Raw genomic sequence first — 23,032 nt, 5'->3', positions numbered from 1 at the left:
TTAACAGAGAGACGCAGAAAATCCAAACTCAAGGGCTGTTAGGAGATGAGCAGGAGCAGAGTTGGTATTATTATTAACTACTTTCTGGTCCTTTGAGGGTCAAAGAAACAAAAACGTAACATCAAATTGTTTGCTTTCTTGACCTGCACTCGTCTACTATGTTGAAGCATTTGAAAAACACTAACTTTTTGGGAGAGAGTAACAATTTAGTATTATAATAAAAAAAAGGTCTGTGGAATAAATGTATATTAAAACATTATTAAATAGAGTTATTGGAATTCCATTCTTAAAGTTAATAGACAAAATAATCAGCTACAATATGATATATAAAATGTTGAAAGTCTGCATTAAGTGATGGTCACTGGCTATCAGAATTTGATCAAAGTTGTGTCAAATGTCAGCAGCGAGTTGTACCTGTGACTGTATATTCAGAGACCAAAGCTATTTTCAAATGTTTAAAAACATTTATATTGTTAGTATATTAATAATATGAATGGTCAGTGGCAAAAGTAATTAGACATACCTACTGTTGAATTTCTTAAAAATGTTTGTCTTTAGAAACTTTAAGAAATTTGGGTGAACTGACCCTTCAAAACAAAGATCACATAAATGACAAGCTGCAGTGATGAAATGCCAAACTTTGCATGACACATATTGATTTGCTTATTTTTATTAATATTCTTTTGTTATTTTTATTTACAGGCATCCGTCAGCGTTTAAAAGGGCATTAATAAAGCTGTAAGTCACAGCTGGCTGCTCTGTTTAATGCTGCATGTGTGTGTTCTCTGTCAGTGTGTGTGTGAGCTCCGGGTTTGGATCCCAGTTTGCCAGCAGGTCACTGAAGTCTGGCTGAGTGCTGTCGAGGGCGTGTGTGCTGTGATGTGGGAGCACGTTGTAGTGCATGTGTGTGTTAGCGTCTGTGTGTGTGCTGTCCTGTGAGGGTGTGTCACTGTTTTTGTGCATGACGTCAGGTGTGTTGCTGAAAACGACCAGAGAGCAGCAGGGGATCGGCTCAGTCCAGAAACTGAGTGGGAGATGCCGCTTGATCATTGGTCGGCTGCGGGCCTGAGTTGGGCCCCTGTGGTTGAACAGTTCAGCCAGGGGCCCCAAACCGCTGTTGCCCTTAGCAACCCCTTCATCACCAGCAGAAGTTGCCGCACTGCTTTCTTGCTCTCCTGGACTTCCTGCTCTTGCAATTTTCAGGAGGTCGTCATAATAACGCAGGCGTCCGCTGGTCGTGACAGACACAGAGTCGCTGTAGATGTCACAAGCTTCTTGATCATCAGAGCAGCGACCGAAATACCGCTGGACGTCACGGCTGATGAGATCTGCAAACCTCAGCAGCTGCTTGGTCACGTCCAAAGCGTAGGTGGCGGGATTTAAGAAAACCTCATCCAAACATTCCTCCTCTTCCTCCTGAGCCTCAGACTCTTCATCCTCCTCCTCTACCTCTCTTTCTTCATCATCTTCCCTCTCCCTCTAGCTTTGCCTCCAGCATCTCCACATCTTCATCCTCCTTGCATGGAGAGTGCTGAAACATCAGGGGGAAGTAGGGCGGAGTCGGGGCCTGGACGAGGAAGCTTCTGATGACGCCTGCCGCCATGTTGATTCACTAACACTGGAGAGACGGTTACAGAGGAGAAAAAGAATGAAATACTAAGCAGTTTGTTGCAAGGATTAAAAAACATAAATTAACTGAAAAGGTTTAAGTTAATTTACCTTCGCTGCCAGGTTCAGGTGAATCTGTGCTGAAATCAAGGGAGAGGTTCGTTCTGGGTCACTGATGGATCCTCTTCTCTGTCTGTGTGTGTGCATATGTAATACTGGCCCGTCAGGATTGTCAGTGTATATATACCTGAGCACACGGCTGCAGACGTGTGTGTGTGTCTCCTGTCTGATGAGGCAGCTTCCAGAACAAATATTTGCATGCCGGATTGGCCAAACACACGTTGTTTACTTTATCACTGGGCAACCGCAGAGGGGATCCGAGGCTAATGGATCCTCTGCTAGGGGATGATGGAGAGTAGTTATACACACAAACACACACAGACATCATTGCTTTTTTCCGTCGCTGTTATCAGGCTAGTTAAAGGATAAAAGAGCATAAAATCAAATCACATGCTGTTTTGACTTCTAAAGGGGAACAGTCTGAACTGACATCAGCAGACTGAGATACAGTACAGCCTGCTCGGACACGGCTCTCCTCTGAACATGACCCTTATGTTCGGGAAAGCAGCAGTTGGTAACTTTTGTAAAAATAATTTGTTATATTTGCTAAAACTGTCATTACATCCTAACAATACATGAAACAGATAGTCTAGGACAGAAAATAATTCCCCTCCCACTTTGAATTGCTTCTGATGTGAAGGTAAACAGCCAATCAGAGCCTATTGCAGCTGTCAGTCATGTCAATCACTGCTAGTGAACTCCGGTCAAATTTTCAAACTAGGCAGCGCTGATCAAATATGTATCTGTTACGGTATAGCCTTTTTCTTGCCTCAAATGCTTTCAGAAGCATATTTTAGTGTACTGTTTAGTTGTAAGAATGTTTGTGACCGAGCCGCTGTGTTGGAGAAACGACTCAAACTTGCGACCAACTAGCTAAAAAAAACAAACAAAAAAAAAAAAAAAAAAAAAAAAACTCAGAAAAGGCTGTTGGAAGACAAATGCAGATGTCAAAAGATACAGTTTTAGAGCAGCATTAAATGCCCTCGAGCAACAAACTGCTCCAGATGAGCAGATCAGCACTTTGCAGAGCTGCAAGCATTATTTTACTTCAACATATTGAGCCTAGAAAAGGTCAGTTTAAAAGATAACGCTTGACCAAATGTAGTAGTCCCCCTCTCTCTCTACTGTCTATGGCCCTTGGCCCCAAGAGCAAGTTAAGTCTGACTTTCCAAACATATGATAAAAAAAAAAAAAAACAGCTAGGCACTGCAACTGTTACTCAAACACGGCTAAATATAATACATGTGTTTGCTGGGGACTACTTTCAGCTGTGGATTAATACACATTTGGTGCTTGGTGAGTATCTAAGGCAGCAGAACAGTGTATGTGGGATTGACTCAAAATAAACTAAGGTGCTCGTTTTTTATCGTAATAAAGGAACATGTCACCTGGTGAAAGTGTGGCTCAATAATGTGTCTAATAGTTTTTGGGAAACAGAGGAAAAGGTTCTACAAGATTTTGCTACTCAGGCAGTAGGTGTTTAGAAGGATCAATTAAATGTTGGTATTGGTCTTCTACTTTGCTGACAATAAGGAGAATATAGAATATTACCCTTAGATTTTCAGTGTCTGCAGGATGATGGTAACATCCCAAAACACAACTTGGATAGTCTATTTTGCCCAAATGTCCCAATGTATGTCTAAAACTAACTTTTAAGTTATAGAAAGACAAAACTATTTTTTCAAAGGATTTTTTCTGTCAAAGGCTGTTCTAACTTGCGGGGAAAGTGTCATTTTTTATTTTAAATGTATTTAATTTGGGGTGTGTATAACAAACAAAATTAAATTCTTCAAATAAAGATAGTTAATTCTATTATTATTATTATTATTATTATTATTTCATATTTCTTTCTTTACAAATCTAAATACATAAGTGCAGACTTACCAAATGCGTTATCTATAAGCTCTAGAAAACAGCACTGAAGATGAGTCGGAAGTATTTAAAAACAAGACACCATGTTTTTACAGCTAGGTTATTTTATCAAATAAAAATATTGTATATGTTTTTTACAGTTTTAAATGTATTTGCGTTTAATCAGAAATATTTGGGATCAATACAATCACTGAGATGTTTATTAAAATCAGAATAAAGACCAGTTGATTTGAACAATGTTGAGCAGCACAATGTTTGTTAGTGCCATTTTGCTTTTGGGAGATAAAGTCATGCTGATTTACTTAACTGTAGATAACAGAATAGAGATAACTTATAGTGTATGCATAGCATTTAAGCACATGTATATAATGTGTCATAAAAGCAATAATTCAGTGATTTTAAGTCACAATGATTAAGTTCTGCTCCTCGCCACATTTTACCGACCTTTACAGACATCTGTAACTCTGTAAATATGTGCATGTGCTTCTGTTTATATGTGCACATTGAGCATTAATGTGTGTTTATGTGTTAGTGTGTGTTAGTGTGTGTGTGTGTGTGTGTGTGTGTGTGTGTGTGTGTGTGTGTTTTGTGTGTTATCAGAACACCCTGACTCCCCTGGCCTGCCTGTCATTAGTATCCAGGCTTCTGTGTTGATTTTAGGACTAAAGATCAATAGCGGCAATATGTCAGCACTCAAGAGCCTGACAATGAATTACACACTCTTTTAGTCACACAAGCACATGGACACATACACACACACACACACACACACACACACACACACACACACACAGATTTTCCTAAGTGAATAATAATTTTAGAGTATATAATAAAATAACTAACTACAACATTAAATCAATTTTTCAGAAACAAGCTTTTTGATTAGAAATCACATGTATACACTAATGAGCCACACCACTGAACTGAAAAGTTTTGATCATGTTGTTACAATGCAATGTTTTTCTGTGAAACCTTGGGTCCTTGTATCAATGTAGATGCAAAGTCACATGCATCACCTACCCAAATATTGTTGCAGACCAAGTAAGACCTGTCATGGCAATGGTACTCCTTGATGGCAGTGGCCCCCCAGCAGGAAAATGCACCATGCCACACCACAAAACTGCTGAGGAATGGCCTGAGGCATGTGACAAAGAGCTCAAAGCATCAAACTGGCCACCAAATTACCCAGATGACAGTCCAATTGGGGCGGCACGGTGGTGTTGTGGTTAGCACTGTTGCCTCACAGCAAGAGGGTTCCCTGGTTCGAAACCCGTTGGAGTGGGGTTTGGTCCGTGGGAGTTTGCGTGGGAGTCTGTGCGGAGTTTGCATGTTCTCACATTAGTTCTCTCCGGGGTCTCCGCTTCTCTGTCAGTGCCCTTAGGTGTGACTGTGAGCGTGAAAGGTTGTCTGTCTATATGTGTCGGCCCTGCGGTAGTCTGGCGACCTGTCCAGGGTGTACCCTGCCTTCCGCCCGATGACAGCTGGGATTGGCTCCCCACGACCCTTACGAGAACAAGTGGTTACAGAAAATGAATGAACAATCCGATTGGTTATCTGTGGGACGTGTTGGTACCAGGGTGGGGCCTCTGGCCTGTAGAGGCATGGACACATGACCTGTGTGGATGTCCTGGGCAATGATGGTGGATCCTTTGAGTTCTGTGGATTTTGAGGTACAGTACCAGCATGCTCCATGAGTGCTCAATTGGATTTGGGTCAGGGGGACTTGGAGGCCGGGTCAATGCTTTGAGTTCTTCGTCAGGTTCCTCAGGCCATTCCTGAGCAGCTTTTGTGATGCAGAGTGGCGCATTGTCCTGCTTGGGGGACACCGTCATTAGGGAGCGTTGTTACCATTAGTTGGTCTGCAACAATTTTTGGGTGTGTGGTGTGTATTTAGTGGTATGCACATAAATGCCAGGACCCAAGGTTTTCCAGCAGAGCATTGCATTGTAACGAAGTGATGGATGTTATTCACTTCACTTTTTCTGTGGTTTTATTGCTGAGGCTGAAACAAAACACTAAATTAAAGTTCTGTATCTGCAAGCTGTAAATAGTCTCCATTTTCAGTCTCAGGTCTCTGAATAGCTGTTCTCAAATTGTGCCAGAACCTGGGGATCTGGCCATCATCATCAGGCCACTCCAGGTACGTCCTGGAGTTCATGACTCTCCGCAGCTTGCAGAACTTTTTTGAGATGGTCTCTTTGTCAATGGGCTCCAAGAGAATCAGCACAACTGTGTCATCGTTTTGGTCAAACAATCTAAAATGGGTGTAATCCAGCTCGTACTTGCACCACTCACTCCGGACAAAATGCTGAGAAAGGACAAACAGAGTTCTGTGACTTTTCTCAATGGCGTCCATGATGTTGTCCACAATCCAGCCTCCAGGAACAAAGTCTCTCTTGTGGAGGCAGAGCTTGAACGGAGGCTCGCCCTGCTCCAGCTCTGGGACCAGATGTGCTTCCACCCAGCCAGAGTCCATGTCACTGTAGGAAACAAAGGCGTCATACTCAAGCTCTCTTTTTTTTAACCTTGGCTTCCTCTTGGCTCTCAGCCACACCCAGGTCATCTTCATGTACCACAAAATGCTGAATTTGTGACACAAACCTGCGATGAGCAGAAACACCAACAGGATGCCTGAGCAGAGTAAAGAAAACGCTAAAGCTGTGTGGCACTCAAATACCGACAAGCTTGCGTCTACCGCACTTTCCCCTTTTGCGGTGTCAGGGGAGTCACAGATGTACAACTTGAATTCATCTACAACTGAGACTTGATAATTCCTCCAATCGCTTGTCATGAGCGCTACAAAGTCACATGAACAGACATATGTCTTCGCACCAGCCTCCAGACGCTTCAGATTATTATAATCATTTAGACTTTTTCTGCTGAACATATGCAAGTCGTTGTTCTGAATGGAGAGAAATGCAAGACTAGGGTATAAACCTCCAACAGGCAAATGACTGATTTTGTTGCCAGAGATATATAACTCTGTGAGAGAAGGTAGTTCGATGTTGAACACAGTCAAATCGTTGTCTGACAGATCCAGGATGTGTAAAGTCACTGGCAAACAAGCGGTCACTTTTGTTAAACCTGTTGATGAAAGGTTTAAGTATCTGAGACTTGGCGGCCAGTGACAAGTCTCAGGCATACTATGAAACAGGTTTCCACTCATGTCAATATTTTTAAGTTTATTTAGTTTGGTGAAGATCTGGCTGTTGATTGATTGCAGGTGGTTCTTGCTGATATTCAAGGTTTGCAGATTGAAAAAACTGCCTTGGCCATCGCACATCATGTTGCTAAGGGTCAGATCAGTGCACAAGTTGTCACTGACGTCTAGAGATACTCAAGATTTACAAAATCTACAGCGGATTTACAAGGAATAACAAAAAAGGTGCAGTTTAGCACAGACACCTTTTGAAACATTTTTAGCAAACGTTCCAGGAAAAACAGGGCTGGGAAGCGATAGAAGTCAGGAATATTAACATTTTTTAGGACAATAGTCTTCAAATTGTCCATTTTTAAGGGATACCTGATTTGACCTTTCAAATTTAAGACAAATTTAGAATCTTCAAGTGTAAACATGGTTAAATTCGAGTCTGACATCCAATTCAGAAATGCCAAACAAGCTGGGAACGTTAGGATGACATTTTTAAAAATAATATTTGGAGTTCCACCAGTGCTGGCCACTTTAAACGGGGACATGTGAAAGTCTCTGGTGAACCGGGTGTCACTGAATGTCAGGATTGTGTTTGAGTGTACAACATCAGACAGTATAGCTTCTACGAGCATTTGACTTCTCTGAAACGGACCATTCAGACCAAGTGTAACATATTTAATCGGCCCGACTTGTCTCAAACTTCCATCTTCGTAGTCTTGCAGATTCTTTCCATCAAGAACAACTTCTTTAAGACCACTGAGGCCAGAAAAGTCACTTTTTCTGAGAGAATGAAGGTCAGGTCCTCCAAAATATAGGGTCTTCAATCTCTTGAGTGGCTGGAAAAGATTGCCTTGACCCAACGTCTGATATTCGTTCCCCAAGAGATTCAAGTGCTGAAGAGACAAAAGTTTCTCAAACCATCCGGCAGCCAACACATCCAGTCTATTAAAAGACAAGTCCAACTTCTCCAAATTAGTCAGCGGGACAAATGCTTGCTCGTGGATCTTTTGGATTCTGTTGTTATTTATGCTCAAAGATCGTAAACTAGCAAATGCAGCCAAGTCATCTTCCATTATTGTCTCCAGTCCGTTGAATGAGAGATCAAGCTCAGTGATGAGCTTTGATGGCATCACAGGGACCATCGTCAGATTTTGTCCTGAGCACTTGCAGGATGTTAGTTCACAGGTGTGACACTGTGGTCTGGAGAGTGAAAAGCTTTGATGCATTAGCAGAAGTACAAACGAGAGAAATGTGAGTAGTCTCATCTTAAGTCCCTGTAAGACACAAAGGAAAGAAAAAAGCCGTTATAAATGTTGTCTGTGGCTACGACACTGACATACATGCAGTCATATCTATCAAACAACCCCTACATAATCTGATAAAATTATCAAAAATGCAAATAATTATTGTAAGTACAATAGATGCTGTCTGGCTACTACCCTAAAGACATTTAGGGTAATTACACTTATAAAAATGATCTTTTTCTTGGAGACACAGTTGTAGGAATATTGACTTCTTCAATAATAAGGGAAAGAACCCAGAATATTTTGTGCATGTAAATGTAGTCACTGATGAAAAACAGCAATCATACATTTGATTATTTAGATCTGTAATTTTGCCACTGTGACATGTCAAAATGCATCCTGGAAAGAGGCCAATTATGGAGTTAAAAGCGAGTCACAGAATTTATGTCTTTTTTCAGTAAAACACCAAACACCTGAGTCACAGGTGTCCAGTTATTACAAAATAACCCACAACTGCCATCCAATCAGAATTAGTAATTTTCTATGGCTTGTGTTAAGTACTATAGAAAGCAAAAACAAATAATTTAAATGTGAATTTATTACTAACTTTAGTTAGTAATAAATTTAATTTTACACTTTATCTATAATCAAACACTGAAAATGTCTGTAATTAATTAAGACATCTACAGTCTACTCTACAGTCCATAAAGCCTGAGAGAAGACCGAAAAAACTGTGAAAATATCTTGATGAGTCTTGGTGTGTCACTTACAGCTGAAGTCTCCTCCTCTCCGGCACAGTCGCAACATGACAGAAAGATGTATTCACTGATTCATGTTTCCTGTATCACTAGTTATAGGCTGCAACATGTTAGGAAGTAGAGTAAAGAGTTAGTTACTGGAAGAGGAAGGTTCAAGGGAAGGCTGTTTTTTTGTTTTTTGGGTTTTTTTTTTTTTATAAATATTGCAACATGGATCACATTTTTTTTCTTCTATTCACTGTGAAATCACACAATTCATACACAACAACACTCCCAAAAATAGCCCAGGAAATCCTTTGACTGTAAACTGCTGTGGACTTTGAGGGGAACCCCACAATCATTCATTTACACACCAAGATCAGTTTGATCAAGTTTGGGGAAAGGAGTTTCAAAAACAGGGACTTAACCTGGCAGGGAGACATTTCTTCCTACATTATGGAAAATGCTGGTTTGAATCTGTGCTTCTTCTTTTCTAATTGAGCTTAGACACACACACACACACACACACACACACACACACACACACACACACACACACACACACACACACACACACACACACACACACACACACACACACACACACACACACACACACACACACACACACACACACACCATTGGTTGCAGTCTAAACAGCAGAAGCAAAAAAAAAAAAAAAAAAAAAAAAGAGGCAACCAGCTGCATGAGCTGATGTACCAGCACATATAGCGTTTCCTAGCATGCAGCGCAGCCTATATTGCACTGCATCACATTTTCTACAATGAGAGGACACGCTATAGGACACAAACTTTTAGCCTGTGTTTTGTGGAAAATAACACAGACAGAGGAACCAAAATTAGCACACATGAAAAGGATCCGAGGGCTCAGAACGTGATAGAAATAGTAAAAGAGGGCAGTCAAAAAGACAGAAAAAGAGAAACGTAGCGACAGATTAATTTAAAACCGATGTTTTTCAAGTACAAAACCTTTTTTTTTTTTTTTATTTTCTATGATCAAAACTGCAAAACATCTAGAAAAATATACAACAAATCAACCTTTCACAACATTTAACATTTGAAAATGGGAACATAAAAGAGAAGGAATATTCACATTTTCCCTATTAATGATAAAAGAACATTCATTTTTATTTCCTTTCTTTTACATATCAATGTTTTATATGTTTGCAATTATTGTTAAGGTCTGCCGCTTTGTTTTTGTTTTATGTATTTCAAACATCTCCACAGTAGCCAGAGTCGTTGGAGAGTTGTGAGTTGGAGCTGCGGTTGGAGGAAGAGTTCCATATGTCCAGGTTCATGTGCGGACCAAAGGGGTTGAAGCTGGAGTACTGGATCGGTGCGCATGTCGCCTCAGGCTCCCGGCTGAAGGGAGAATGAGGTGGGGTGACGGGGGACACGGGGGACATCGGGGCTGATCGCTCAGGTTGGAAGTGGCTCTGGGGCGTCCAGATGGATCCAAACAGACTGGACATGGGGGAGAGGCTGCGGGTACCCGAGAAGTATGGCTGTGAAGGACAGACAGAGAGATAATATCAGCTATAAAGCCACGTTTTGTGAGATAGTGTAGTTGCTCTGTTTGCTGTCCAAAGATGTGTCTAAGTGTTATACATCCATGACATTTTCTAACCTTACCTGTCACTGTGCTCTGCTACCATCTGCCACTTGACTGTCCCTGTTCCATGCAGGGATGACCTCGCTGTCGCTTCTTGGCTTTTAAAAATTGTCTCTCCTTTTCTGCTAAAATGAAGTGACCTTCCAACTCTAGTTTCTCTCAATCCTCAGCAAAAGCAAGACATTATTTTGGGAATCGTAGTGAATGGTGTTCCATTTCAGCTTTGTCTGTCCTGTCTCTTGCTGTACTGTTACACTCTTAGGAAGAGCTTTTATTCTCTCTGCCCAAGACGACCTGCCAGGTACGACAGTTATTTTATGTAGCTTTCTCAATACCCCCCCCCCCAAATCCGTTTGGCTTCTCTGTTATTTTTTATTTGTTTGTTTTGTTTTTAATGAAACTGGAGGTTTGAATGCATAAACGGAACTGAAATCAAGAAACTGCATCAAGAAGGAAAGTGAGAGTCAGGGAAAATGACAGACAAACATTACAATGAAGCCGGTAAAGAGAAATACAGTGCGCATGAGAGAGAGAGAGAGACAGAAAACAAGAGAAAGAGAAGGGGACAGGAGCTACAGGGCAACTTGGCTGGCAGTGTTAGCTTCTGCCTCCTAAGCAGTGGGAGAGATGTGTGTAACATGTAGCATCAGGGTTTCCCACACATTCATGTATTTGTGGTGGCCTGCCAAGTATTGATTCTTTTCTTTTGGAGCTGGACCATTCATTAAGAGTGCTACTGGGATGTATGACCCCAGTTATATACAGCACCACACTCTTGGAGTGCAGAGCTTACTGTTGTTACAGATGGAGCAGCAGAACATTGCACTGGGTCAAAAAGTTTACAATCATTCGCCTCTGCAGCAACTGCTTCTCTTATCCATCAATCTGATCTGATCAGCTCTGATCAGATCAACTGATAAATGATCCTACCCACAAACTGCTGCTGAGGAAAAAACTGAACTCATGCAGGGTCCTGTCAGCACTGCTTTCAATGAACCACCCACATAATGTCCAAATTTACAGAGAGGACACAGAATGACACACAGGGACACAAACAAAGAGTTCTGATTGCCTCTGGCTTAAAAGGGTAAGGATGCTTTGTTATCAATATTACGTTAGCATATACAGTAGTTAGCATAACGTAGCACATGCAACACGAGCTGAAACACAGCAAAAGCAGCAACTTGAAAAGAGATAGGAAGAGACGTGTGTTCGGATATCAGCACGAAAAACCTGTTTTCATTTCCAAAACAGTGAGGCTGCAGTGCCATCCCTCGTCCTCCCCCTGATCTAGCATAGAGGACAGAGTGAGGAGCCAACAATCCACTCAGCTGCAGACTCCGCTGTGGCTCTGTGTCATGGTAATCTTTAAGCCCGCTCACTTTTTAGAGGCCCAAATAAATGCCAGGGGTTTGATTAAAATCCCTCTGTAACTGTGCACTGCTCAAATCTTGTGCTTCACAGGGAAATACATCAACGTACAGAAGATTAAAACGCTCAAACTTATGTTTCACCGGGACTTTAAAAAATAACATTTATCGCATCAGTTGTCAATAAACTGTTAGTGATGAGGGCAACAGTAAATATGACTGTACATTCTGAAAACCACACTAGCAAATAAATTACTAAACAACTATCAATTAAAATGCAACTTCAGTGAGAATGGATTTAACTAAAGTAAAAGTAATAAAGGATATATCTGCAGATTATTCTGACACTAATGTGTTGAAGTTTCTTTTTGCATGTGAGTTGAAATACACACTGAGATACTTTGTCCTGACCTTCAAAGTACACATAATTGTGCAAGACTGACAAAAAACAAAAAACGAGAAGCAGTAAATGAAGAAGTTAAGAAAACCCACTTCCAGCAAGACTGAGTATATTAAAGCAGATGCTCTTGTTCCTTATTTCTGCTCCGAGAGAAAGTACAAGAGATGATAACTTCCTCTAAATTTTGAGAGAGTTTGCAAACAGACATTTAGCTTTGCTGTTGTTAAACTTGGTCCTCAATGATTTAAATTCATGAAGAATGTTTTTGGTCCTTTTTTTCTATTTTCTACTGGCCATGAAGGCATGTGAGATAACCCGTTTTCTTCAAAAGTTGTGTGAGCAACTGTAATTCTTAGTTTTTTCCTGCGAGTAATTGTTAAATGTTTACAGCACGGCTTTTCAGTAATGCGACTGTAATTTTAAAGGGTGCTGAAGTAACTCTAGAAAAAGATACCTGATTGTTGAATAACATTTCCAGGTCATCAAGTACCAACGGCGTGGGTCGGTGGTTCAGTCCGACAACTGACCCAAAGCGTTGTATTCAAGATTTAGTGATATTTCATTGTTTCTCTATTTAAAATAACCATTATTTTAAATAAAAAAAAACCTGCATTTTTTTTTTATTATTTCACAACTTCAACCACATCCTACACATCTATATTTAAATGCAAACATGCATTGCTTGGAAAAAGTAACTTCTCTTCTCATTAGGGTTGGGAACCGAAACTACGTTCCAAATTAGAATCCATTACAAAATGTCAAGTGTTGGGTACCCGCGAAAATAAATGAATATGGGTTCTTCTGAACTGTTCCAAGCACTCTTTCTGAGCTGGACCATGCTGCACAAAGTGTTTTTGTTTTGTTTAGGTGACATGATCACTTAGAGGTGCCAGCACAAGTCTTTGTATGGACGTGTACCATGGACGCAGGTTTTTGTCTCTGCTCCAATGGCTAACGAGTTTTCTTGACGCACAAATAGGCGGTTTGCTTATAACATTAATCATCATTCTCAACCCAGTTGTATGTTTTTCTTCAAGACCCAATGAATGTTCTTTTGTGTTTCAACACAAATGTTTATATTGACCCTCATTTCATTTATGAGGTAAACAAGCCCAACTGTTTCTGTCTTTGCGCAGCACACTCTACACACATTGCTGGGAGTGTGAGACAGACATATTGGCAATCCCAGACTCTGGGGGCCCCCCAGGGTAAAGAAGCCCATCGGTGGACGAAAAAATAAGGAACACATTTTTATTTTGAGGATGCAGATGTGATGATGTGAAGCTTTTATATTTTATACACAAGCGGCAACATGGAAATTGTAGTTCCTTGAATGGCCACTTGAGGCTGGCTCCATAGATCCCCATGTTAAAATGCCCAACTTTACCAGGAAAATTAACACATTTACAGCCTGGAACTGAAAACAGTTTTGGTCTCCATAATTAATTTCCCCTTTCTTGAAGTCACGCATAGTTAAGGGCATGAGTGCTGTCTGTGAGCTGTCACCACAGTCTCCCTCGCTCCTCTACAGGTAAACCCTATCATCCAAATATCGTCACTTCTGGCTGCAGTTCTTTTTGTCACCCAAAACCGGCAACAGCCAAAACTTCAAACTCTAGGACTCACCATGGGAGTTCACATTCAATTAATAATGTTATACACTCTATGATCATATATACATATAAACTGAATATGTGAACCAGAGTAAAGCTTATGTTTTTGTGGGCTAAGTGTGCGGTGTCTGAACATACTGAACATCTTTAGATTTTGATCTGTTGATCGGACAAAACATCTGAAGATGTCACCGCAGGCTCTATGAAATTACAACAGGCATTTTTGACCATTTTCTGGACAAAACAATTAAACAAGAATAAAATCTGAAGATTGATAATGAAAATAATTGTTAGTTGCAGCCCTACAAGCTAGCTCTAAATTTACTCCCGTGACTAGGATGTATAATATTCAGCAGCAGAGGATGAGCAACCGAATCGCTTGGTCCTGTTTAAACAGTCTGAGTTGAATGTTGTGACTGCTTACCTTGCTGCCCACACAGGCTGCTGTGTCCCAGGTTGAGGGCGATTCCTGAGGCTGTTCCTCACTCCAGCTGCTCTGATTGCCGTGAGCATTATGGGCCTCCTGACCAGAAAAACCGCTCGGAAAGGTTCCATTTCCTATGAGATAATTAGAAAGAACAAATGCTGAAACTTTAATCCAAAACTTTAATGAGGCAGAGTCAATGATTGTTCCAGTAAGTCGTTGTTATTCTATATTATCAAGTTTAATTACAGTAGAGAGTGTGATCGTAATAAAAAACTGGATTAAGGTTAAAACTTTTTTTTTAAACTGCTCGTCTTCTTTTTTTTTTACCTATGTAGTTGCTTTCCTCACAGTAGGTGTAGGGATTGTTGCAATGACTGTTGGCATTACTCCAAGTAAACCTGCAGGAAATAAGGAAACAGGTTTGAACAGGAACAGATAAAAGTGCAACACTGAAACACAAAGACAAATTACTGCGGAAGGTAATTATTCAAACTGTAAACCTGTATCAGTTACCATGCCAGATCTATAGTATGTTGCTAATAAAACTATTTTTAGCAGTTAAGTACACCGTTAAAACAGAAGGGGGAAGTAGTGTTAAAGTAACAGAGTTTTTAATTGATTACACACATTTACCACAGTAGCAGTCATTTTGATTTAGGAGACTAACATTATAAAGTTTTTGTAATTTCTTGTATCTATCTACCTATCTAGTGATTGGACACTAACTCATTCACCCCACACGATTAGATTAGATTCAACTTTGTTACTGCACAAAAGTCAAGTGCAGATACAGTCCAGTATTTAACCATAAAAGCAAAAACCAGTAGAGTACAGGGCAGACATAAATACAAAAGTATATATGCAGTATGAGCGTGTGCAGCAGTTGCAGCAGGCAAAACACAGTGTACAAGTAATGGCAACAGTAGGACATTGTATATAAATAAACTGCTGAAGGTATGATACTATTGTGATTTTTATAATATATATACAATAGACTGGATACATGGTTGTTATTGTTAACTAAAACTAAAAGTATTTTAATTAACTGAAATAAAAACAAAAAACAGGCTTAAGAAAAAGATGAAATTTTACTTTCCGATTCTTACAAAATGAACTAAAATAAAACAAAAACGATTTTGTTTCTTTGCAATAAGCAGGAATTCAACACTTTGTCTGTCAGCTGTTTGGTGCTGAACTTGTTATTCAGAGCCAACCCTTTCACATTACAGCTTGTTATTTGATTCACTGTTAATAAAACATACGTATCAGTTTAAAACCCCGGATTCAAACACCTACCCATTGTATGACGCGGCGGTTGCTGGCTGAGGTATGTAGGGCAGAGCTTCGGTGGTGTTGTATCTGAACTCATTGGTGAGGGGGATGGATGGAGCCGACCACGTCTCTTCAGGCAAATACTGACCTGTCAGGTCTGAGGAAGCAACTTTCCATTACAAATCAAAAGTGATGCACAAAACATCTTTGCTGATCGCTCATGGATAGATGTTTATTCAAGAAGTTGCTTTTCCTTAACAAACATAAAGTATGTATTTATGAAAGTCTTTACCCATGTTTCGGTCTACTCCTGCAGCAACAGCAGCAAAACTCGGAGCAAAGCTGGGTGCTGTGGGATCTGGACTTTGGCACGTGTCTTTACGGTACAAGCTGTTCACGCTAAACAGAAAATGCAAAAATTATAAGTCAAAACGGCAATGGATAAAAACACAGTTATAAAATTTTCCTACATTTTCATGAAACAATTCTAGTTATAATCTGACATTTTTATTCAGCGGCCTGGTCACAACGCAAAGTGGATAAACAGAGCCATGAGCTTTTACCCTCTGATTCACAAGCTTTAATAAAATCTGATCTAGTAACATTTTTTTGAGGAAACACTGACAGAAAAAATAAATAACATGACTGTATGTTTTCAATTAATATGCTTAAGGGTTTTTTAGCTCCTTACTTGTGTTTTTACTTGAGGAATTAATTTAATCAAAGTGATCAGCACAATCGAAATATGGAACACATTTCATACATTTCATCATCGACTTTTTTAAAAACAAATTTGTCCATATTAATGCACCTATAAATTAGTGTTAATCTTTTGCTGCCAATCACTCCCAAATGCTAAGGTTCGGGCACGTTTCTGCGGAGGCTCAATCATTAAAAGCAGTTCTTGTCCAGCTGAGCGTGTGTGTATTTGCTGAGGTACCTGAGAGCCTTATAGTTTGTATTCATGGTCTGGTAGCAGTCTCTCTCTACTGGATAGACACCGTACTGCATGGTTTCCCCTGTGAAAAAACAACAAATCTGTTAAAATTATGTAACTGACCCTTCTCATCTGTTACAGCTACAGTCTGTTTTCCATATTGATGATGCACTTTGTTGTAGGAAAATTACTGAACTTAATAGTACATTAATAGTTCTGGTTTTCCTCCATGAGGTAGTGCAAAACGGTTCCTCACTTTTTCTAGATGAGGTAGTGCAGGCATGTGTTCGGGCATTGGGGTCTTTGTCTCCCTCCATGCTGCTGGCACTGCTCCAGCTGCCCCAGCTCCCTCTGCTGGCCCTCACACTGCCCGACGAGCTGCCAGAGTCCGAGCCCGACTCACACACTCCACCACCACGCCGATCTGTAGCACACTTCCTTCGAGTACGAGAAGGACACACACCTGAAAGACATCAACAAGGCCAGTAAGATTAAAATCAAGTGTTCATTTATTATTAAGTAAAGCTGCAGAGAAGTGTGACGGGTAGGGACGGGAATCGAAAACCAGTCCCAATTTGTCCAATCCATCGAAATCATAGAGAGAGTTGATCCTATCATTTCACTGGTGCCTGTCTGTTTTTATAACAGTTGTACATTGCAAAATAATGTGTCTGAAACTCAAGAAGGAATCATGGTGGAGAGACAGACATGGTTCAGAGTGTGCCTTCATTTCACTACGAAATATGACAAAAGTGCTGCTTGTAATGTCTGAAAAATGATGAATTCAAATGAAGGTAGAAACAGCAGAAAATAAGCAGAATTTCTTATGGCAATGGTATCAACAAAATCTTTTAATTCCCATTCTTAGTGACAGCAAGGTCAGCGGGATGCCCACCGTTCTGTTTGAGGGGGCTCTCAACACCCAGTCCAGGCTTTGGTGCTTCTGACTTGGAGCTGTTGCAGCAGCGGTTCCTGTTGCGGGGCCCACTGACATTACGGTCCCCCGTTTTCCAATCAGGTTCTTTCTCCCTCTCTGGTATCACTACCACATTGTGCTCAGGAGCACTGGGGAAGTAATCAGACAGAAACAACACATGATGCCTTCCTGTTTGGTGCTCTATAACACTGTTTGTCATATTTAGTTTCAATGCTGTTTGATGCTCTTTGTTCACATTTTAAACATTACACAACAAAGACCAGTATCAAGTGATACTTTATTATGGAATATCAGAATAAATGTAAAGTGATTCATGGATTAAAGTATAGATACAGTGAGGTTTACCTGGAGACATTTTCTGTCTTCCTGCGACTCCTCTTTCCCTTATTATTTCCTGATGCAGGGCCAGTCTCTGCATTCTGTGCTTTCTTTTTCTGGCCTTTGCCATCTTCTCTCAGCTAGGCAGAAGGAAACAAAGTAAATATGGTTGTTATTTTTAAATAAGAAGAATTACAAGGTTTGGATATTTTACAAAATACAGGCATAGTGAATTTCAGCACCTTCCTTACCTCCATTTCTGATCTGTCCCTTTTCTCAGAGTCGATCTTCTCTGTATAGCGCTCAGTGCAGCTCTTCTCTACAGGACTGCACACTAACAGGCCGGGTCTAGGTCCCGGACCCACTGTGACGTTATCCGGGAAACCAGCAGGCATTTCCATGGGAAACATAACAGCTGCTGGTACTTTATCTTCTACAGTGCTTAGGGCATCTTCTTTAAAGTCTGCTGATGTCTTTTTATCCAGTTCGCTGATGAAAGCTGGTTCATTGTTGTTGCAGACATCGGGGTCTGGGGTCAGGGCAGGGTCCGGTGTCAGGTCTTCATGCTCCTCATCCATAATGACAGCACCAGGAGCTGCTGTGGACGAACTCGGCTTGTACTTGGTGTAATAGAGTGAAACCTTGTGTTTCTTTTGCGGTTGGGACGGGGTGGTTAAGGAGCCTCTCTTTGATGATGATTGCGGACGTGAAGCGGGGCTGTTGGCCAAAGCTGGAGAGCCACGGCCCTTACCTTTGTCTGAGGTGTGACAGGTGTCCACATAGCTCTTACAACTGCCCTTTGTTTTACTGCACAAAAAAGACACAGAATTGACAAGTATTTTAATCCATTTGCAGTATTTCACAGTCTCTAAACTGTGCATCCAAACTATTGAAAAACACTGGACATACTTTACTCCGTTGGGTGTGATATTATTGACAGGGTCGTTATCCCGGGACAGGACAGAGTTGTGGTTGCTCCTGATGCTGGGTGTGGAGAACTCACTCAGGATATACTGGGCCTGATGGAAGGCCATCAGACACACACCAAACAGGGAGAAGCTGAAAGGCAAACACATACAAAAGACAATGTGTAACACTTCCAACACACACCCCAAAACTAAAAAAAAATAAGTCTTACAACCATAAATAATTCAACTAGTATGAGAATAATCTTTGTTCTCTGAAACTATCCTACTGAAATCAGTAGAGGACCAATATTCTGCTCCTGGTCCATCCATAAAACATTGTACTTCTGAGTGATATTGTGGCTGTGTTTTTTTTTTATTGTGTTAATTAGTTACATGTTAAGAACAGAGAGCAGTTTGAGAAAAAGAAGTAGTTGTGACTAAAGACCTGTAGCATCTCAATAAAATTTCTATTTGTGAAAAAACTGTGCAAAACATTCAACACAGATAATTACTAAGTCTCTCTAGGAGGGGATCTGTATTTATTATTAACAATAACTTTAAAGATACAAACCATGTGAAAATGAGAGTGACCACCCAGAAGGTTTCCTCCCAGCTGGGGCCGGGAACCACCTGAGCGCAGAGAGGCAACATGTGATGGGGCAGCGTCACATTGAGGGTGAAAGGAAAAGAGGTGCCGCGTGATGTCACAAGGGTGAGGTCCCGGATCACCCAGGATGAGGTGAAGTCAGGGGTGAAGCTGAGGAAACAGACAGGTAGAGACAATGAGAGACAAAAAAATGGGAAGAGCAAGAGCTAGAACAAGAGAACAAAAAAGGAATAGGATGGTTGCAATTAGGATTTATTGCATAAACACATAAAAGAGGAAGAGAGAAAGCAGAAAATGACTTAACGGATGTGGGCACTGCCTATGAGTCCGACATACAGCAACTAAAACTACATAACACAAAGAACATAGATACAAAGAAATCCACTGTAAACCAATAAAGCAAGCTATAATTCCACTTACGCGATGGTGATCTCAGAGGAGGTGTTGTGGTCAAGGCTGAAGGGGCGACACTGCAACACCTCAAAGCCAAACCCCTGACACTTATATCCATTTATGTTCATTGACATGACTGTCAGAGGAAGCTCTCCTGCATTCTCCACCTTGAAACTCTTTCTGATAGCAAAAAGAGGCTTGTTGGTGCGCAGGCCTGTGAGTGACAAGCAGTAACGTTTTAGCCGTTTGTTTAACATCCTTATTTTTCTGTTTAAAAGTGAATATGTACTGTTTAATGTTATTACTTGACAGCCATGTAGTGATATTACGTTTAAACATTAATCTCACCATCGCGGCACTCCATTAGAGTTGACTGAGGAACATTGAAGCGCAGCGAAGCTCCTGGGCCGGGTAGTTTGCCTCCGACTTTGAGCAGCTCTTTCGCCCCGTGGCCCTGCACCGTCATCATGTCAAACACTGTCAGGTTGTTCCTGAAACACAGTTAAAAAGACAATCAAAGACCATGTTTCTTAAAGCTGACATTGCACTTATCATGCTTCATAAAAACACGCTTCAATACAAAATGAACAGTGTTCCTGTTATCTATATTATCATATCATTTACTATCTATTTTTTTCCAGTTTGCGAGACATTTCTTGCCCAGTAGGTTTTTTCCTGTGTTTTTGAAAGAAACCTGAGAACATATTTTGGACTTAGTACCTGATGATGAGAATGGTGGTGGTGGGTTTGTGTTCAGAGGGAGTAAAGACCACAGCAACTTCTCTGGCCTCCCAGGGCTGCAGCAGCAGACGGAGGACACCCTCCCCTGTTAGGTCCTCCACACTCTCACCCCCCTGCACACAAACACACAGAAAGAGGGGAATTACGGTTTGGAGGGAAAACAAGAATGGCAGTGAAGGCCATGCATTTATGTAACCAAGAAAGTTGGACAAGTATTACATTTCGGGAGCCAAAAATCAACGAGTAAACACTAAAAGATTAAACAGTGCCACAACTTTATTTGCCAGGAGCGTTTTCAGGATTTACCTTGGGGAGAGAAGCCAACAGAGAAAACTCTGTAGTGCTGATGTTGACAGAGAGGGGACTGATATTAAACCTGAAAATCAAAACAGAGAAAATAGTTTGAAAAATCAACTCCAGGGATATGTTGGAGCAACACAATACAACAATCCAACTAGCCAAGGCAGAAAACAACTGTAGAGGGATAATTCTACTCAGTTTCAAACATATAATACTGACAGCGTACCATTTGGTTAGAAGGTCCAGAGCCTCCAGGGGGGCAGGGTACAGCGAGAGGATTCTGATCTCTACAGACACGACTGAAGAAGAAGGATTCTTCAGCGTGAACGTCTTAACCTAAAACAAATAAAAAAGGTGTCATTTGCTGCAGACAACAGTCCAGCCTAAAAAACATGTACATATCTATAATTTTTAGGGAGGAGTCATTAAGGAGTGTTCAAACCCCAAAACCAGCGTTTACAACTAGAAAACGGTGTATTTGGGTATTTAGTAATGTTTTTGATGGATTAGGGTCAATATCTCGACAACAGCCCTCTAGTGGACATTTTAGATTGTTTTGGTGTGAGTTGCCGAGTGTTGGAGATATGTCTGCCTTCTCTACAATGTAATGGACATAGATGTCACTCAGCTTGTGGTGCCAAAAACTACATTTTCAAATCTCAACAGTAACGTTTCTTTCCAGAAATCCAGACCCTGTTACTCAAGATAATCTACAGACCTTGTTTTGAGCAGTTTTATTTAGGATCCATTTTCTTTCAACAAACTAAACCTGCCAATCGTATAACTATGCAGAAGGAAGTCTACATCTACTGCTTGGTTTCGTTGCACCACTGAGATAACCAGTATTACAGCTCATCTGCAGAGGAAGGCATTCTCGCTCTGTCACAAGCAAGTGCCCCTCGGCCATGAGTAGATGCATGCTTCCCTCTGTGCTGTAATTCAGTTAGCTAGTGTAGTTCGGTAGAAAGCAAATAGCTACTAAATGAAACTGCTCCCAGCAAAGTCTGTGGAATGTCTTGAATAACCTGGTCATGATTTTGTGAAAGAGACATTGCTGTTGAGATGTATTTTTTGGCACTTTGGGCACCACGTGCTGAATGCCATCCAGTTACATAATATTACAGAGAAGGCAGACATCTATATGTCCAATATCTCCAACACTCAGCAACTCACAACAGAACAGTCATAACTGATAAAAAACACTTAAAGTAAGAGAAAAAAATCATTTGCGGGGTGAACTGTCCCTTTAGGTGTTGCCCACCTTGCTCTCATTGACAGGTGTAGCACCAAAGTCCAGAGGAAAAGAAGTCTCTACGGGTAGTCTGGGCCACCTGAAGAGACAAAAGGATTTACTTGATTATTAAAATTAATAACAGAGCGTAGTGGTGGATTACAAAACTCACAATGACTTAAAATAGAAACCTCTGTGTTGCTTTTAAGACTGACCTGCAAGACAGTTTGTCTTTGTGGCTCTGCCATCGAGAGCAGAGCTCAGCAGCCAGTTTGCTGTCTGCAGCCCAAGACGAGGTGAAAAAGTCGGGGAGGAGGGAACGCTGCCACTCTGAACGACCTGACGGGATATAAGAGACAATTAAAAGTTAATAAAAGAAAAAAAAACTATAACTATAACTTTTTTTTCTCACACAAGAGATTACGAGTCATGTATGCATCATGACTCACCAGTTTCAGACAATCTGAGAGGGCAAGGCCATCCGCACTCTTGTTCTGCCTCAAACAACACTTCCCCCTGCTGACAGACACATTATCTATCACTATATCTGATTCTGTATACTGATCCACAACCCAACACACTAGTCCCTACTGATGGTATTTACCTTGAAAGGAGAGGAGCTAAAGTAAAGGGGAATGTGCAGAGTCATTCCCAGGCTAGTGTCCAGACTCAGGATGAACACCTGGTTGACGGGGAGAGCCCTGCTGAGCAGCTGGAGCGACATGATATGCCAGCAGCCCTGGGGAACTGTCAGTGGAGCGCTGAAGTTCACCACCTGACAGACAGAGGGCAGCAGAGACATTTAAGTCAAATCCTGCTCTGAAATCAAAGATCCTTATTATGACATGGCAAAGTTTAGTGTGTCAGAATTTTCTTGGCACACAGTAAGAGAATGTTTGATCATTTCATCATCATGTAATCAGATCTGCCTCCTATCATTACTCGAGGCAGTGGTGCATACCTTCATAATTCCCTGCAGCTTCTGTGAGAGGCTGGCATTCACCACAGTGAGGGGCAGGAGGAGGGAGTTTGTCAGCCACAGATCCACCTGGTCTGCTTCTCTTTGTTTCACCTGGAACAGGTTGAACAAATCCCCCATGGTCCTCCTGCAGAAAGCAACAACAACATGACGTAATACTCAGTTTTTCATTATCACACAGTAATGATACCTTCTGAGCATTATATCATTCAAACAACTTCTGAAATGAACTTAT

The 23,032-nt window shown here is 41.0% G+C and overlaps 3 protein-coding genes across 4 annotated transcripts in view; all 3 read right to left on the bottom strand.

The window, feature by feature from the left end:
• Positions 1-654: 654 nt before the first annotated feature.
• Positions 655-2,278, bottom strand: LOC121942683 (protein PERCC1). The gene is given in 3 exon segments (XM_042485961.1): positions 655-1,476; positions 1,478-1,618; positions 1,720-2,278. Coding segments are annotated over 2 exon segments (840 nt in total). The 5' UTR covers positions 1,604-1,618; positions 1,720-2,278; the 3' UTR covers positions 655-762.
• Positions 2,279-5,030: 2,752 nt separating this feature from the next.
• On the bottom strand, positions 5,031-9,206 carry LOC121941713 (toll-like receptor 2). The gene is given in 3 exon segments (XM_042484566.1): positions 5,031-6,931; positions 6,934-8,025; positions 8,766-9,206. Coding segments are annotated over 2 exon segments (2,394 nt in total). The 5' UTR covers positions 8,017-8,025; positions 8,766-9,206; the 3' UTR covers positions 5,031-5,620.
• Positions 9,207-9,855: 649 nt separating this feature from the next.
• The window catches only part of tmem131l (transmembrane 131 like), a 37,702-nt gene continuing 24,525 nt past the window's right edge, over positions 9,856-23,032 (bottom strand). The window contains exons 13-34 of one of the 2 annotated variants that reach the window (XM_042484565.1): positions 22,780-22,924; positions 22,423-22,593; positions 22,268-22,334; positions 22,034-22,157; positions 21,849-21,918; positions 20,814-20,923; positions 20,594-20,663; positions 20,267-20,400; positions 19,895-20,037; positions 19,574-19,760; positions 19,118-19,303; positions 18,548-18,697; positions 17,890-18,445; positions 17,666-17,778; positions 17,279-17,448; positions 16,640-16,846; positions 16,387-16,465; positions 15,739-15,845; positions 15,471-15,603; positions 14,502-14,572; positions 14,172-14,305; positions 9,856-10,257 (exon numbers count right to left, since the gene is read on the bottom strand). In XM_042484565.1, the coding sequence (XP_042340499.1) occupies positions 9,964-10,257; positions 14,172-14,305; positions 14,502-14,572; positions 15,471-15,603; positions 15,739-15,845; positions 16,387-16,465; positions 16,640-16,846; positions 17,279-17,448; positions 17,666-17,778; positions 17,890-18,445; positions 18,548-18,697; positions 19,118-19,303; positions 19,574-19,760; positions 19,895-20,037; positions 20,267-20,400; positions 20,594-20,663; positions 20,814-20,923; positions 21,849-21,918; positions 22,034-22,157; positions 22,268-22,334; positions 22,423-22,593; positions 22,780-22,924 (3,421 nt within the window). In that variant the 3' untranslated portion in view covers positions 9,856-9,963. Of the gene's footprint in view, positions 10,258-14,171; positions 14,306-14,501; positions 14,573-15,470; positions 15,604-15,738; positions 15,846-16,386; positions 16,466-16,639; positions 16,847-17,278; positions 17,449-17,665; positions 17,779-17,889; positions 18,446-18,547; positions 18,698-19,117; positions 19,304-19,573; positions 19,761-19,894; positions 20,038-20,266; positions 20,401-20,593; positions 20,664-20,813; positions 20,924-21,848; positions 21,919-22,033; positions 22,158-22,267; positions 22,338-22,422; positions 22,594-22,779; positions 22,925-23,032 lie in introns of both variants that reach the window. The other variant, XM_042484564.1, reaches the window with a different exon arrangement.

This window comes from Plectropomus leopardus, chromosome 4 (genome assembly GCF_008729295.1).
Source record: "Plectropomus leopardus isolate mb chromosome 4, YSFRI_Pleo_2.0, whole genome shotgun sequence".
Lineage (NCBI taxonomy): Eukaryota > Metazoa > Chordata > Actinopteri > Perciformes > Serranidae > Plectropomus > Plectropomus leopardus.
The sequence above is the reverse complement of the archived record's forward strand: the minus strand, read 5'-3'. Positions and strand labels throughout refer to the sequence as shown.